Genomic DNA, 16,669 nt, shown 5'->3' with positions numbered 1-16,669 from the left:
GTATTATATTTTTTCCTATGATGTATCAGTATCAAGAATACCCAATATACTTGAGTTATGCTCCATAACCTTTAGGGATGATACAACATAAGTTTATTGGCGTTTCTAGAATCTATCCAAAGACACTAACTTATTTCAAGTAGTTAGGATATTTAGGTTACTTCCACACTCGAGGTTACTTCAATCATCTTGAATGTCAAGTTATTTTAATCTTTTTGAGGCTCAGAGGTATTTTAGTTATTTGAATATCGGAGGTTATTTTAGTTATTTCGCAATTCGATGACATTTCGATAATTCTTTTTAATCCAAACATATGCACTTTTTCTGATAATTGGTCAACTATGTCCTTTATAGTTATTTTTCATCTTCATGGGAAATCTTGGTCTTTTTACAGTACAAGGGCATTTTGGTCAAATTACAATTCAAGGGTATTCCATCATTCCATAACTTGAAGGTATTTTGGTCATATTATAGTTGAAGGGTATTTTAGTCCTTTCATTCAATCCAATATTTTCGTTAAATTCAAAATTTTCATTTATTTCAGTAATTTCGAACAATTCTAACAATAAACGTACTTTGATAAATTAGTCTTCGAGTGCATACTCATAAATAAAAAATTTTGGGTTCTCGGAGGTTACAAACTGTTTATCAGTAATTTTTTGAATAAAATAGGAACTTAACATCTAAATCAGTATTTTAATACGTGGATTAATAATTTATCGGATTAAATAAAAACTTCCAGGGTACTTTCACTATTAAGGTTATTTACCTCACGAGGGCAATTTTATAATTTCTTAACCAGGTAATTTCGATATTAAAACTCTTAACAAGGGTAAATAGAATTTAGAGATTATGAGGTTAATTTCTTTTCCGGATAATCTCTGAACTTGAAATTATTCCTTATCAATCATCTAATTTCTTATACAAGCCATCAGAGTTTTATTTAGTTACCGACTTTTTACCGTATTCGGATCACGTTTAGAAATAATTAACTATACAGATAAGACCAAACATATCCATCCATGCATTTACCAATACCAACATGTTCCATAAAGCATGCATAAGATAGTAATGCATTACCTTGATTTCTGAGCTCCACTGGTCGAACATTAAAACTCTACTCGATTTCTCCTGAACTCGAATCCAATGTCCAATAATATCTCAGATACATATCAATAGAAATTACATAAAAAACAGAGCTTAATTGCGATAAACGGATCAAATCGGGAGGTTAATCAGTGAAAAATAACTTATCTGGTTCGAATTTGGCGAAATGGACCTCGAAAAACATCAGGATAGGTGTTCCCAAAAAAAATCAACAGTCGGTTAACGGAGGTCAACATCCAGTCAACATTCAACTGGTCAAGGCATGGTCAACGACTCAGCTCGGCTCGACGGCTCGATCTAGACTGACCCAACCATGTCAGACTAGTCCAACCGGTTCACCAGACCACCTGGATGGCAGACGACGTTCACGCGTAGAGGGTGGCGTGTGTGGCGGCTCTGCTCGTCAGATCAGTATAAAATTTTTCGGTCTTGTAGATCGACACCTCAGGAGTCTCGTGCATGCACTATTTTTCGATGGAACACGATGAATTGTGAAATTGTAAAACGTTCAAACTTTTTCAATGGTGGCTAGTGAGTGAAGATGGCGGAGCAATGGTGGCGCAATAATTTTTTTAGGTTTTGAGCAAACAGTCATGGTGAGTCCAATAGTGTAGGCGGTGAGGTGAATGGTTGGGCTGATCGATCGGAATCCACGAAAAGTCAAACGACGAGGAAAGGTTTTTGAGAAACTTCTTCTACTTAAAGCCCGATGATCGGTGATCGATCTCGGTGAGGAATAAGAGGGTTTTTATCTTCGGTCGATGAAGAACACAATGATAGCAGTGGCGGGCTAAATGATGGCCGGACGATGGATAATCAGGGCGAAAAAGGGGTCCGATGGGGGTAAGGTTTGGGGTTGGGATTTTTGGTTTTAATAACTTGATTTTTAACCTATATATATATATATGTATATATATATAATTAAATATATCATAAACAGATCCCTAGCCTAAATGGCTAGGGCAGGGGGTTATGTGTTCGAGACCCTTCGACCTTACATTTACAGTTTTTTTTCTACTGACCAAAAAGGGGCAAATTCTAGGTTTAGCCCCTAAACTTTTGAAACTTTCAAAACTGGTTGCAAGCTTCCAAAACTTGCAATTTAGCCTATAATTCAACAGAATTAATTTATAATTTGTTTTATTTATTTATTCATTTATTAGGGTGTGACACTAACATTTCTTTCCCTCTTTTCTCCTTCTCTACCGAAGAACCCTAAATTAAATTTAAGAACCCACTATTATTCCTCTTCTTCCTTTGTTACACTCTTTTGATCTTAACTCAACACAATCACGACCCAACACTCAAAACCATGCATGATTTCTCATGAATTTCTTCTTCTTCGTCGTATGGGTTTTTGCCAATGAAGCTATTCATCAACTTTGTAACATTGTTATAGAGAAATAAGGCAATGAAACTAAAGGAAAATGAGTTGATAATCTTTAATCTTGCCATTTACAAATATTTCAAACTCATCCCAATTCTCACATAACTAATTCATTCCACTTATTGTCAACCTTTAGAATCTCGCCAATAAAATTAACAAACAAATGAAGAAGAAATAGAAAGAAGGGATAATACCCAGAAACAAAAAAAAAGTTTCGAACCAGAAGAACAAGGCAAAAGTCGCACCAAACTGGTGGGTTCTTGAGTGTGGAGTGGAACAAAGGAAGACGAATAAGAAGAAAAATGGGTTCTTGAATTAAATTTAAGTTAATGAATTTAGTTTAGGGTTCTTGATTGGAGAAAAAGAAGATAGAGAAAGAAATTTTAGGCACCAAACTAGAACGAAATAAACGTTAGACACCAAACTGGAACGAAGTAATTTCTTATTTTTAGAAATCATTTTTTAATATTAAAAAATATGTCAAGTGGCATCTTTAATGGGTTAACAACCAAAGTTAACAGTCTGTCACGATTGGACCCACCCATTTTGAGTCACGGAATGACACGTTAGGCACCAACTTGGAACAAAAATAAATGTTAGTCACTAAACTTGAAAAACGGGCATAGGTTGGGCACCTTTTGTATATTTAAGCCTAAGTTTTTTGAAATAAAATGTTACTAAAGTGACATCTTTTGTCTAGATTATTTTATTTAAAATACCAAGATGATTATGTGTTCTTATAATTTATGTGTTTATTAATTATCCTAAAGAACAATTAATATTTGATGGAATTTTAAATGATAATAAATGAGAATTGCAAAATATTTTATATGAGTGTTATATTAGTATATTATTTGATATAATTTATTTTCAATGTTTGTAACACCCTAATTCGATCTGACCCAAAGTCTAGAGGATTTGAGTGTCACACAGAAACACCAAAGTGACTAACATTTTTTCCCATTTAAAACACCATATATTTGTGAAAAGACATCAATAATAGTAATAAAATTATTTTTATAAATCGAAGCTCCATGAAATAGTTTAAAACAACTAATACAACTCAAAATTTACAAATCACAATACATAAGGGTCCTATGAATACACATGTCCGCTACAAGTAACCAACCAGTACTTAGTAAGGAATGTTGGAAATCCTGCTGCGACGGTGCTCCTCGAATGACTCAGTATACTAACTTGCAAACGGAAATATCCAAACATTAATCTTACAAAGCCCAGTAGTATAATCGCTAATCTAGAGTAGTATATGAATCTCATAAACATAAGCATTCTAGAAGACATGGAAATAAGTAGTAGGTACAAGCAAGATATTAATCAAGTGCTACCTACCTAGGCTTCAATAGTCCTACATCTCTAGTGTAAGTCTCACGCTTCCCTTAGTCTGAGTTAAGGGCCTCACCATGAGTAAACATATACTAAGTTTCTAACGTCAATATCATCTTATAATGCATCATCATGCAAAACACAATGATAGTACCCAATATCACAAAGAAACCAGGTACAATCATACAACAAGTAATCATCATGGTATAACTTAGGGTCACATAGCATTACGAAACTTGTACCTTTATTTGCTTAATATAAGAAACTTAGGCGAGATATAGGTCACACAACATTGACACCTCCTTATTACCGTAACACCCAAATTCAGTCTGACTCAAAGATAATTGGATCATGATGTCGTACAGGTCCACTAGAATGGCTAACCCATAACTTCTCCTTTAAAAATGACTGTAAACTGTAATACATAAAATCCATCCATGAAAATGACAAATGAAAAAAATAATAAACTGAGTTTAAAATTACGAGTAACTCCCAAAATATTCAAAAGATATAACATTATGTTTAAATCAAAGAGTTACGATTGAAAACATAAGGGTCCATAAATAGTACATGCCCTATGAGAATAACTCAAGATGCACTCTGAATGCCTCAGTTGATCTAGAACTGTTGTCGAAGATAATGATTCACCATTGGTCACCTAGGAACTTGTGCACAAAAACATATTCCGAACACTAAGCTTACAAGCTCATTGCCTCACTAATAACTTTACTATACTATATGTATTCAATAAATGTGCATGCTAGTGGCACAAGTATTGGAAATACTGATCTAACATGCTCTGTATCTTAGAGCTCACACACCCCTCTAGCCTTTCTAAAACACCCTTGAGTGTTTTAGGTGAGATCCGGAGTTGCATCAGAAATGTACACCTGACCAACATACTCTATCGAGTCTTAGGGCATCTGATTTCAACTGACGGCTGAAGTGCCTTGGCACTAACTGGGATATCTAACTTACTCTTGTATTCTTCTATGGGGATTCAAGTGTCCTGGCTATTTCCCGAGCGTCAAACAAGACTAGTTTTATGTCAATCTAGTCGTTTCTGTTTCTATATGTTCTGAAAGTTACTGCAGTTCTCATTTGTAGTTTTATGTACTAATATTTTGATTTTATTGGGCCCCTAAAGTCTAATCCCTTAATCGTTGGATTATTTATCCAAAACTATCCACTGATACCGATACTAACCCTTTAGTATTGATATTGACCCCTGAGTATCGATACCAACATTTTGGTATCCATACTGAGTAATTGTACTATGTTAATAAGGGAGGATAATATCGATACTCTAGTGTTGAGGTATCAGTATTGGCCTGAGTATTGATACCAAATTTAGGTTCGATGTTTTGAAAAAATACCTTTGTATCGATACCCCTACTAGGAGTATCAATACTCTACCCTTGATATCGATACTCTCATGAGTATCAATACGAATTTGGCTACTGGAATCGACTTAAGTAAACTCGATATCGATACCATCCTGCAAGTATCGATACCACATCTACAATATCGATATTACTATGCCAAAATCCCCCTTATTTTTAACACTTGAAGAACATTATCTATATTGTTCTTTAAGTATTGATACTCGTGCCAAGAAATGTCATGTTTTAGGCACAAAAATACTAATTTTCCTTCCCAAAATCCCTATTGAGGTCCGTAATTATTATTGAAGTGATATGTTTGAACATATTGGTCATAATAAGGTTGTAAACATGTTGAAAAACACCCAAATGTTGAATCTTCCATGAACATGCTTCATAACTCATGCAATTTAACAAAAGACACTTAATGAAGTACATGTGGTAGAGATGAGTTAGAGGTATCCTAAGCTGTTGGATACACCCAAGGTTCAATCAAGTTCTCTAACTTCTCTCACTAACAAAAAATCAATAAAAAAGTTACTAACATTTTTGGGAAGCTTAGGAAAGAATTTAATACGTTTATTGAGGCTTGAATCTCCCCAAAAATAGTTGGTTCTTCATAAGTTTCTAAAACCCCCACTAAACCTACATTTTGGAACTATGACCAAAACTTGCAAATAAGAGCCTGAATTAAAGCTTGGGTGATAAAGGTGTTAATTCTTAAGTTGAAATCTTGAAACTGGGAGGATTTCCTAGAAACGTTGGAACCTTGTTTCAAGAAAGAATATGAGAAGGAAGGATGAAAGAAGAAGAATAATAAATAAAGGAGAGTTGAGAAAAAAGGAGAGAGCCAGACATGATATCATCCCTCATTAAGGGATTTCAACATTTAAAAATATTTTTGGTATAATTACTCCCTTTGTCACTCTAGCTTTGGTTGAATTTCAAAATAACTCCATTTTCTTAACTATAGGGCCCAAACAAGCCCAAACCAACATCCACTTGATCCAATAATTCCTAGATTGTTTATGGATTTATTTTAAGGCTCACCCAGGTCAACTCTAAACTCCTAACCTGGGATTTAGGGTGTTACAACTCTCTCATTATAATTAGAAATTTCATAATCAAAATTTACCTAGATGGAAGATGTTACGATACTAAAGCTGCATGTCCTTCTCAATTTCCCAAGTTGTTTCCTCAACGCCATGGTTCCTCCACAACACATTCACTGAAGTAATCCTCTTGTTCCTTAGTTCTTTTACACATCTAGCTAAGATTCTGATTGGTTTTTCTTCATAGGTCATGTCTGGGCTCAACTCGATCTGCTCTAAGGTTATGACATGAGTAGGATCATAACGATATCTTTTGAGCAAGAATACAAGGAACACATTATGGATGTGCTTTAAATCTGGTGGTAAGGACAATCGATAAGCCATTGGTCCAACTCTATCTAGTACCTCATAAGTAGGGATGGCAAATGGGTACAGTTTCGTGGATTCCGCACCGCATCTGCTCCAATTGGAGCGGGGATGGGTATAATTTTAGCGGGTAGTGGGCGGGTGTGGATTTTTAAAGTGGTACCCGTCGTGGGTGGTGGGCGGGTAATGGGTTTGAGACATTACCCGCCCCGCATCCGCCACACATCCGCCCGCCCAGCTAAATATCAATTAAATTTTGGACCATTATGAATTTAGGTGTAATTTTGGAGACTAATTTATAAATTTTAATATTGTATAATATATAACATATAATTTAACCAAATATTAAAGATATATGGTCTTTAATTAGGGAAATATTCGGCTCTTTGATTAAACCCATAATCCCACTAACCACGTCACTTTCCATGTTCTTTAGCCCATACTGCCCATCCAAACACAAATTAACCGTATTATAAGCATTAACATCAAAAGCAGTAGTTTCCATGTTCTTTAGCCCCTCAAAACCCATACTAGATGCACTATGAGCATTAACATTGAAAGCAACACAACAATCCAGCTCTGTGACTACATGCTCCCTACAATATGTCTCCATAACATTTGTAGAGCCACTCCTCTGACATATTGAAGCATGCGCTGCTACCCCATCACGAACTGTCTGGGAAACAACTCTAACATCCCATTAGTTTGCTGTCAGGCGGGTCTAGCTGGGTATGTCGCTAGTGGGTAGTGGGTGTGGGAATGGATTTGAAAATGTACCCGCGTGGGCGGGTGTGGATTTAAAAATTTGTACCCATCATGGGTGGTGGGCGGGTGGTGGATTGAAAAATATTAGGTGGGTATGGAGATGGGGGAGGGGGTATTCGCATCCGACCCGGCCGTTTGCCATCCCTACTCATAAGGTCCTATAAAGCACGAGTTCAACTTTCCCTTACGCCCAAAGTGAAGTACTTTCTTCCATGGGGAAACCTTGAGGAACACCTTGTCTCCTAATAAGAACTATACATCCTTATGCTTCTGATCTGCGTAGGTTCTCTACCTATATGAGGCTTCTCTCAATCAACTCTAGATTAATCAAACTTTCTATTTGGTTTCTCTGATTAAGTTAGGACCCACTATTTTACCCTCATTAAGCTCGGTCCAACTTAACAGAGTTCTACACTTATGCCCATACAAGGCTTCATGCAGAGCCATCTAAATGCTTGACTGAAAACTATTATTGTACGTGAACTCCACTAGTGGTAGGTGGTCCTCCCAACTACCCTCGAAATCTATGATGGTGAACTAACATATCCTACAAGATCTGAATGAAGTGCTCTGACTGGTCGTCTGTCTGAGGATGGAAAACTGCATTGAAGTTTATTTTGGTGCATAAGAACTCATGAAGGGCCTTCCAAAAACAGGAAGTGAATCGAGGATCTTTGTCGGATATGATGGAAATCAGTACATCATACAACCTCACTATCTCACGGATGTATAACTGAGCTAACCTCTCTAAGTTATAGTCCATCCTTTTCTTGACGAGATATCAAAATATTTTACTAAAAATGATAAGATTGAGATGACATTACTTTAACTTCTTTAATGTCTATGAAGTACAAAGGTCAAGAAAATGTGAGAGATTACATTATGAGAATAATTCATATTACTTCAAAACTTAATGCACTTAAGATTGAGCTTTTTAATAATTTATATGTTCTCATGGTTTTGGTATTGCTTCCTGCGTAGTTTAACCAATTTAAAATTAATTATAATTATCAAAAGTAGAGATGAACTTTGAATGAGCTCATTTCACATTGTATACGAGAGGAAGAAAGATTGAAGCAAAATAAATCTGAAAATGCACACTTGGTCAATGCTTCTAAAAATAAGAATAGGAAAAAGAAAACAATTAGAATAAAACTATTAAAAGTCCATATAACAATAAGATAAGAAAGTTGTTTCTTCTGTAATAAGTTTGGACATGTGAAAAAGGATTGTATCAAATATCAAATTTAGTGTGTAAAGAAACATATGATTCTTACTTTTGTTTATTCTGTGATTAATTTAGCTTTAGTACCCCAAAAATAATTGGTAAATAGAATCTTGTGCTACTACTCATATAAGTATTTCTAAGAAGGGATGTATGAATTACCAAAAGTCAAGTGATGATGAAAGACATATGTTTATGGGCGGAAAATAGGTAGATGTTGAAACAATTGAAATTTTAGGTTTTTGTTAGAAATTAATTTTTATTTGGATTTAAAAGACACTTTCGTTGTACGATCTTTTAGTTGGAATTTAAATATTAATTCTTTATTAAAAAAAATTCAATTCATTTAGAAGCAGTCAATTTAATTTGTTTTTAAATTCAAATATTATTGAAACTGATTAATTCATTAGACAACATGTACTTACGAGATACAATTCCATCCTATAATGAAACATTATACGCGGAATCACGTTATACTAAATGCAAATTAACTAAGAAATATTTGATATCATTATGATATAGAGCTTAAGTCATATCTGAAAAGGTAGAGTTGAATGTTTAGTGTCTAATGGTATTTAAAATCTTGACTTTACATACTTTGATGTTTGTGTAACTTCATCGAGGAAAATCATACAGAGACTTAGAGATTAGGTATCAACAGATCTACAAACGTCTTAAAATTAATTTAAACCGATATTTGTAGGCCATTCCTTAAAAAATCTTAGAATGTTCAATAATATTTTATAAAATTCATAGAAGACTACTCACGTTATGAGTACATATATCTCATTCAGAAAAAATCTCAGTCTCTGTACGTGTTTAAAACTTATACAGTTAAAGTTGAGAATCAACTCAAAAAAAAAAAAAAATTAAGAAAGTCATATTAGATCAATATCCAAAATCATTTGTTAAATTTTTAGAGGAATGTGGTATTGTCTCACGGTATACCATGTCAATATCATCTAATATGAATGGTATAGCTTAGAGGCACAATAAAACTCTTAAGAATTTAATAAAGATTATAAATTTCTCATTATACCTTGAGTTTCACAAAAAAAAAAAAAATTAAAAACAGCAATTTATATTTTGAATAGAGTACTCACTAAATTAACTGTAAAAATACCTTATGAGTTTTGGACACGTCAAAAGTTAAATTTAAAGTACTTTTACATTTAGGATATCCACTTGAAGCCTGGTCTTATTTATCATATAAAAATAGATTACACTAAAAAATAGTTAGTAACCACTTTAATAAGTACTCTGAGTAATTTAGGGTTTATAAATTTTATGATTTTAAAATTAATTTTTTTAAAAGGAGAAATATAATATTGGATTTAACCATTCAATCAAAACCTTAAAACATTCAATTAAAACTCTAAAACACAATTTTTTAGGAAATAATCAAATTTCTCAAAAGATATTTCTTTAAATGGAAAACCCTAAAGTTAAAATTGTCTGGATTTACTTTCTTAATGTAAATCAGCTTCTCATCAGGAGTATTATGAATTAGTGTTGAGTGCACCTTATATTTTCAAGGTCATTACTTTTTTAAAACATGTTTTAATTTTGCTTTAACAAAATTAATTTGGTCTTTACCCTTCCTAAATCTGCATGTGAATGTTGATGGTAGAGGAAATAGAATAAAATTTGAGAACTAAACAAAATCTTCATCAGTGTCTCTGTTTAGTATTTAACTGAGAGTTATCAAAATAAAATAATGGCGTAAATATTAATGATTAAAATGTAAAATTTAAAAGTTAGATGGTCGAGTGACTAAACAAGTTTACCTCCTTCTTTAACTGTCATGTAATTCTGTTGGGACAACATATGAGATGCAGAAAGGGGACTACATATGCATGCTACATGAACTCTGTTGGGACATGGGAAGATAAGGTGCTTACTACTCTCGTTTATCCTCCTCGAACTCTTCACCGAGCCTGAATAAATCGGCATTCAATGCCTTCCTTTCCGGCTTGGCTGCTGATTGTCCGGCCGATACAGCACTACTTCTCGTGAGGGAGATACCTTCCTCATCAAGCTTGTCCTCTGTCTCCTTGATATATGCATATCTGAACAACACAGCAAATCAACTATCATGATGAATCATGGTTGGAATAAAAGGCTTCAAGAGTTAAAACTATTCTTAATAAACCGAATCAAATGCATATAAATCTCTAATTGCCAACCAAAAGCATCATGAAACCGAAGTTAAACTCTACCTAATAAAGCAAGTTCGAGTTTCCACTTTGCAGGGATTACCTCGTCGGATTGTTCGATGGAGCCCAAAGACTACATATTACCACCAAAAGTACAAACGCAAGCAGATTCCAGAAAGCCGGGATTATCCACGCTCTTTGCCACAGTTCACTTAAGGGGTCAGCTGCATTAAAGTACAACTGAACAACAAAGTTTGATCAGATGAATACAGCTATGCTCTATATGCAAAATATAATCTGATATTTATTTGAATGTTCAGAGCTATACAGCTATATGAATGATGGTTAAAACGATCTGGAAAAATGTAGAATTTTAGATCCATATGATCTAAGAGTGACTAGGTTTCTTCTAAACATGGACTTGAGAGTCGAGGTGGAGGATAAAAGACATAACAATGAAGCAAACTTGTATATGATGACAGACAAGTATATTAAACAACCTCATAACCAACCCAAGCAATGGAGAGCAGAACTGAAATTGCTAGTGTATTGGCAAACCTCCGGTAGAGTGCAAACTTGGCCATGCTTCTTCTAATCTGTACGGAAAGAAAACGAATAAACCCTTTTAAAATATGAATCAGTTAAGTCTAATAAATTCAGAAATGAAAATAAATCTTCCCTATGTCTGCTAAAGCACAGCTGAAAGCTATTATCACTATTGCCTAAAACAATAAAAACAAAATTTACGAACATCGACATGCAGAAAGGATTCACTTATTGCATGGTGCTACCTGAAGCTCCTCTAGAGTCCGAGACAATGCAGAAAAGATCCAGACTATGAAGCAAGCATCCAACAGAGAAACAGGTAGAACCAGAAATATCCTTGCTTTTCCAGTTAAGTCGTCGATATTCCCCATATTTTCAACCAGCCCTAGTGCTTCTGAAAAGGCCAAGTAGGTCACACCAAGGAGAACTTCGAAGATTACATGTCCAAGGGTCAGTCGCACAACACCAAAGCCCATCGAAACTTCTAAAAGGAGTAGACGGGAGACGGTCTTCTTAACAGCAGTGAAGGTAACTGCCCAAAGTGTAATTCCCATTGGTCTGCTTCCAGTTGCATTAAAATTTGCATATTCAAAGTACCATAGAGCCATTTCACACATTCCCAGACCAATCACTGCTGTAATATGGTACTGCAGTTTTATCATACCTTTCAAGTATTGCACAGACCACAGAAACCAGACAAGTCCGAGGCCGAGGTATGCTAGAGACATTACCCCGAAAAACGTCATCAGTGGTGCCATCTTTCCAGGAACATAACCTCCGGGATTTCTCCAGACAGTTCTTCCACTGATCGTCATGCCCGTGAGTTCCGGATCACAGAACATGAAATACAAATAGTACATTCCAGTATGATTGATCTCAATTGTTTGCAGCATCATAGTAGTCTCTTCATTTTTTCCATCAAAGAAGGTTTGTATTCGTTGTGGACTATACGGGTGATTTGGATCTTGGTGGATGATCACCTCCCCTACATTGCATGATCCTTCCTTATAAAGATCTGGAGTGCAACATATAGCGGCGGAATGCAAATTCGAACCTCCAATTTTCTCCCTGTCTTTTACCTCAACTATTATAGCCTCAACCAATCCAGTTTTTTGCTGCATGTCATTCTTCTTTTCAGCAGACTCTTTCGTTCTTCGAAAGGTGATCGACTCAAACCTGAAAACGATAATGGCATCAGAGATACAAAATAAGTGTCCTATGTATTAGTGCTGAAATCTTGTAGGTTACAAAATAAGGTAATAGTGCTGAAACACTCTAGAACAACAATGGAAGATTCCCTTGCCTAATGAACTGGAACCTAGCAGCAGAAAGTCCGTATATTTATATAAGACGAAAATTTCTGCGGATTGTTCGAAAATTCCTTTATTAATCTTAATCAAAACATCGATGCGCATAACATGACACACTGAACAGATTTGTACTAAATAGAAGATTTCCCAGCTGTATGATATCAGTGTCGATAAGCTCATGGGATGATTTTCACAATTTAACATTCTTACAGTCATTCTTTTAATAAAACATGACAGAACATACATAAGTAAAATTGTTTGCTCCATCCTAACACAATACTACAGAAAACAACAAGAACCAGATTCCACTGAAAAGTTCAGCAGTGTTCAGATCCAACATGGACAAAATCATAAGATAAGCAAATGCTGAAATGCTCATTACAGAAATATACAAGAAAATATAAGCTGCCACTCTGTTAGTTTACAACTATCCCACCATATAATTTATAGTAGTATATATCCATTAAAAAAAATCTAACATGGTTCACATTAAGCATTAAACTGCTAGTCGTAATTGAAACTAAATATAATCCTATCAGGCAACGTGTTAGAATCAAACAAGTGAAAAAGAGAGCTGAAAGCCTGAAACAAAGAAAGAAAAAATGGTCAAGAAAACAAAAGGAGAAAACCGAAACGATGACCTGATAAAAGAGTTGCCATTGAGATGTTTTTCCTCAGGAGAAGGCATTTTGTGAGGATGAAGATGATGCTTTAAAGCGTAAAGGCCTTCACTTCCACCACGGAAGAAGAAAGAATTAGAACGGCGGAAAAAGGTTTGGTTTTGATATTCATGGATGGAAGCACCCACTTGGGTTATGGAAAAGCAGCTCCAATATATTAATAATAGAAATGTGAGTTTCTGAAAATACCCATTTCCATTCAGATCATAAGACAAACAACTGAATTCTCTATTTTTTTCCACCATCTCTCTCTCTCCCTCTCCCTCTCCTCTGTTTCAGTTCTCTTGTCCTTTTTTGCTTTTGTTTTATCAGTGTTCTGTTTTAATTTTATTTTATGTTTTTATGTTGGCAAAAATTGTAATGAAATATATTTTATTTTCATGACGTATGACACAAAATATGTAAGATTTGAGTGATTAGCGACTTTGTTGGTTTAATAATGTAGGGAAATTTGTGTGAAAATATACACGTTGAAAAGTTATTTTAAATTTAGATATTTTGCTATTAGGGATGAGCATGGGATCCGAATTCGACGGGTTTCGACCCGGTCCGATCCTACTTGATTGAGTCGAATTTTTTTTTTAAATTCGGGTTTGGGTCGATTCAGGTCGGATTTTTTTAATGTGATATTCAGATCGTGTCGAATTCGGTTTAGGATGAAAAATACTCAATCAGACCCGACCCGAAAAAATATATAATTTTACCTTAAATATTTAAGAATAATTACAATAATACTCTCTATATATTATTTTTTTCAATTGAGTCACTGTTTTTATTGAATAAAAATAACTTTTTTATTATTTCGGGTCGGGTCGAGTTTGTAAATTATATATCAGGTCGGTTCGGGTTGGATGAAAACTTGTTATGATCGGGTCGGGTCGAGTCTCGGGTGGAAGACTCTTTGTTCTTGAATCGGATCAGATGGACCAAAAACCCGACCTAACCTGATGCATACCCATCCCTATTTGTTATAGTAAATGTAAATTCGTCGTGAGAGAATAATAGATTTTATAAAATATAATAATTGAAATTCGTAGGAAAGAATGGTGAGTTCCACACAATTTGATTTTCATTTTATATTATTAATTTTATTTTTTTAATATATTTTACAAAATTTTTCGTAAGACATATATCGTAATAAATAGTTCAAATCTTAAAATAATTTTTAGAATAATTCATTCACAATATTTTAAAATTTATTGAGAGATTAGCCCTATTTTTTGTTTGTAGCAAATGTTTATGTTTCATGTAGCGCGGGAGTTTAACAATATCCGATTTAGATGATTCGGTCAGTAGACCATCGATCTAATAAAAAATTGTTGGGTATATATAGGGAAATATTTGAATTTTCAAGTCGGGTACTTAGCACATTATTTTTTGGGTAGGTTTCGGGTCATAAAATAGTTCTTAATTTTGTACATGTCGATCCGGTACCCGATTTCATATATATATATATATATATAATTTTATATTAAGTTTTTATATTCACTCTAACATTTTAAATTACTAATTTCTTAAATTATTTCACCATAAAATTCTAAATTCTTAATTTCTTAAAAATTTCACCTTAACATTCTAAACTATTTTTTAAATTATTTATTTAATTTTAAAATATTTTAAATTTAATTGTATTATTTTATTTTATTTTTAATAAATTTATCTTTCAAAATTTATGTGTGGATTATGTAATATAAATTTTTAATTTTTATGTTTTTCCTATGTGAACTTTTTAAAACAATATAATTTAAAGAAAAAAATAAAAAAAATATAAATTGGGTACCTGACCCGAAACTAAGGGTACTCAAATTTTACGGTACTAAGATTTAACGAATCGAAACATAAGACAACATTTTAGTATTTGAAAACTCTGGATACCTGATATCTCATGTACCTAAAAAAATACGGGTACCGGAGTTTTGAGCACCCCCTATGGAGTGATATCTTTTTTGTTTTTTACTTTTGAATCATTTGACGTTAAAAATACATTTTTATAAAATAAAATAAATTAATTTTAATTATAGTTCTATATTATTATTTTTAATTAATTTAAGATAAATGCAATATAATATTTATTTAAAGAGAACTCAATATATAAAAAAATTAATGTAAATATCACTTAAATTTCTTCCAATTTTGAAAATGAATTGTTTGATTCCTCGTATCAAAACTTTGAAACATCTTCAATTTTTCAATATAAAATATATAAAAAGTTCTATAAATATATAATAGCCATATTTAAAAGAATTAAAATATAAAAATTAAGTTATATAATTACAAATTCCCAAATTGATTGAAATTTTTAGGTTTAAACCTTAAACAAATAAATTATTAAATCTAATTTTTCATATTAATTTTTTTTATAAATTCTAAATGTAATCCTAATTCTACCTAGAGGGGAGAGGAATGGAGACTCTAAAGAAAGGAGAGTGCTCTTAGTGGGTCTAGAATCCATATTAGAATACGAGAGATCATAGATGATCAACTTTGTCAATCGATCAAATATACTTATTATTTATCATTTTAAATTCTATTATTTCTATATATATATATATATATATATATATATATATATATATATATATATATAAACTATGTGCTTTAATATGGAATTTAGTTAAATTATCAATAAAATTTTATTTTAACCATTTTTTTAAAATTTCATTAAGAGAAATATATTAATTAAACTTGAAAAATTTTAAATAAAAATTTAATGATAAATAAAATTCATCAATTCGAATCACTTAATTTTTTGAGCTTAGTTCGAATTTACTCGATTGAATTTTCAACCTTAGTTATAACAATAAAACTCTAAACAATTTTTTTGAAGAAAAAAACCCTAAACAAAATTGATTTTAAAGGATAAATAAAAAATGAATATAAATAAATATGGCATTTTAGTACCCCAAATAGTATTGCCAAACTTTTTTCGTACAATTTATATATAAAATTAAATGCCATTTAAAATCACTATTACTATATTAAATTTTCCATTCGTTTGCCAAACCTAATCTCTTACTCTAGGTTAGGAATAAGATTTTTTTTTAATATAACCAATTTTCTACTTAGTATCTAAATTCAAATTCACATTCAATTTGGACTAGAATACAATTCTAATTGTAATCTACATTGAGAATGGAAGAATGAGGTAATATACTTCATCATATCAATGAGTTCAAACATATAGTTCGTCCATCACTGTTGTAATTCTTTAAATCATTGGTGAGACTGTTGTTTGCTGAAAAAATACAATCAAGCTAGATGAAGTAAATATTGTTATATGAGAAGATTAGAGGATGTATGGAGGGAATCACACAAGCAAAAATAAAGAACGTGTTGATTATGAATAGAT

At 32.9% G+C, this 16,669-nt stretch overlaps 1 protein-coding gene across 1 annotated transcript; it reads right to left on the bottom strand.

Moving 5' to 3' along the window:
* Positions 1-10,437: 10,437 nt before the first annotated feature.
* On the bottom strand, positions 10,438-13,581 carry LOC120175747 (transmembrane protein 87B-like). The gene is made up of 5 exons (XM_039182309.1): positions 13,282-13,581; positions 11,576-12,506; positions 11,285-11,380; positions 10,888-11,024; positions 10,438-10,697 (listed from the first exon to the last, which is right to left on the bottom strand). Exons 1-5 carry the CDS (start codon positions 13,563-13,565, stop codon positions 10,529-10,531), a joined length of 1,617 nt encoding a protein of 538 aa, XP_039038240.1. The 5' UTR covers positions 13,566-13,581; the 3' UTR covers positions 10,438-10,528.
* Between the last annotated feature and the right edge of the window lie 3,088 nt (positions 13,582-16,669).

This window comes from Hibiscus syriacus, unplaced genomic scaffold, assembly GCF_006381635.1.
Source record: "Hibiscus syriacus cultivar Baekdansim isolate YM2019G1 unplaced genomic scaffold, ASM638163v2 tig00112215_pilon, whole genome shotgun sequence".
In the NCBI taxonomy this organism is placed as follows: Eukaryota; Viridiplantae; Streptophyta; class Magnoliopsida; order Malvales; family Malvaceae; genus Hibiscus; species Hibiscus syriacus.
Note: the sequence above shows the minus strand (reverse complement) of the source record. Positions and strands in the feature narration are given on the sequence as shown.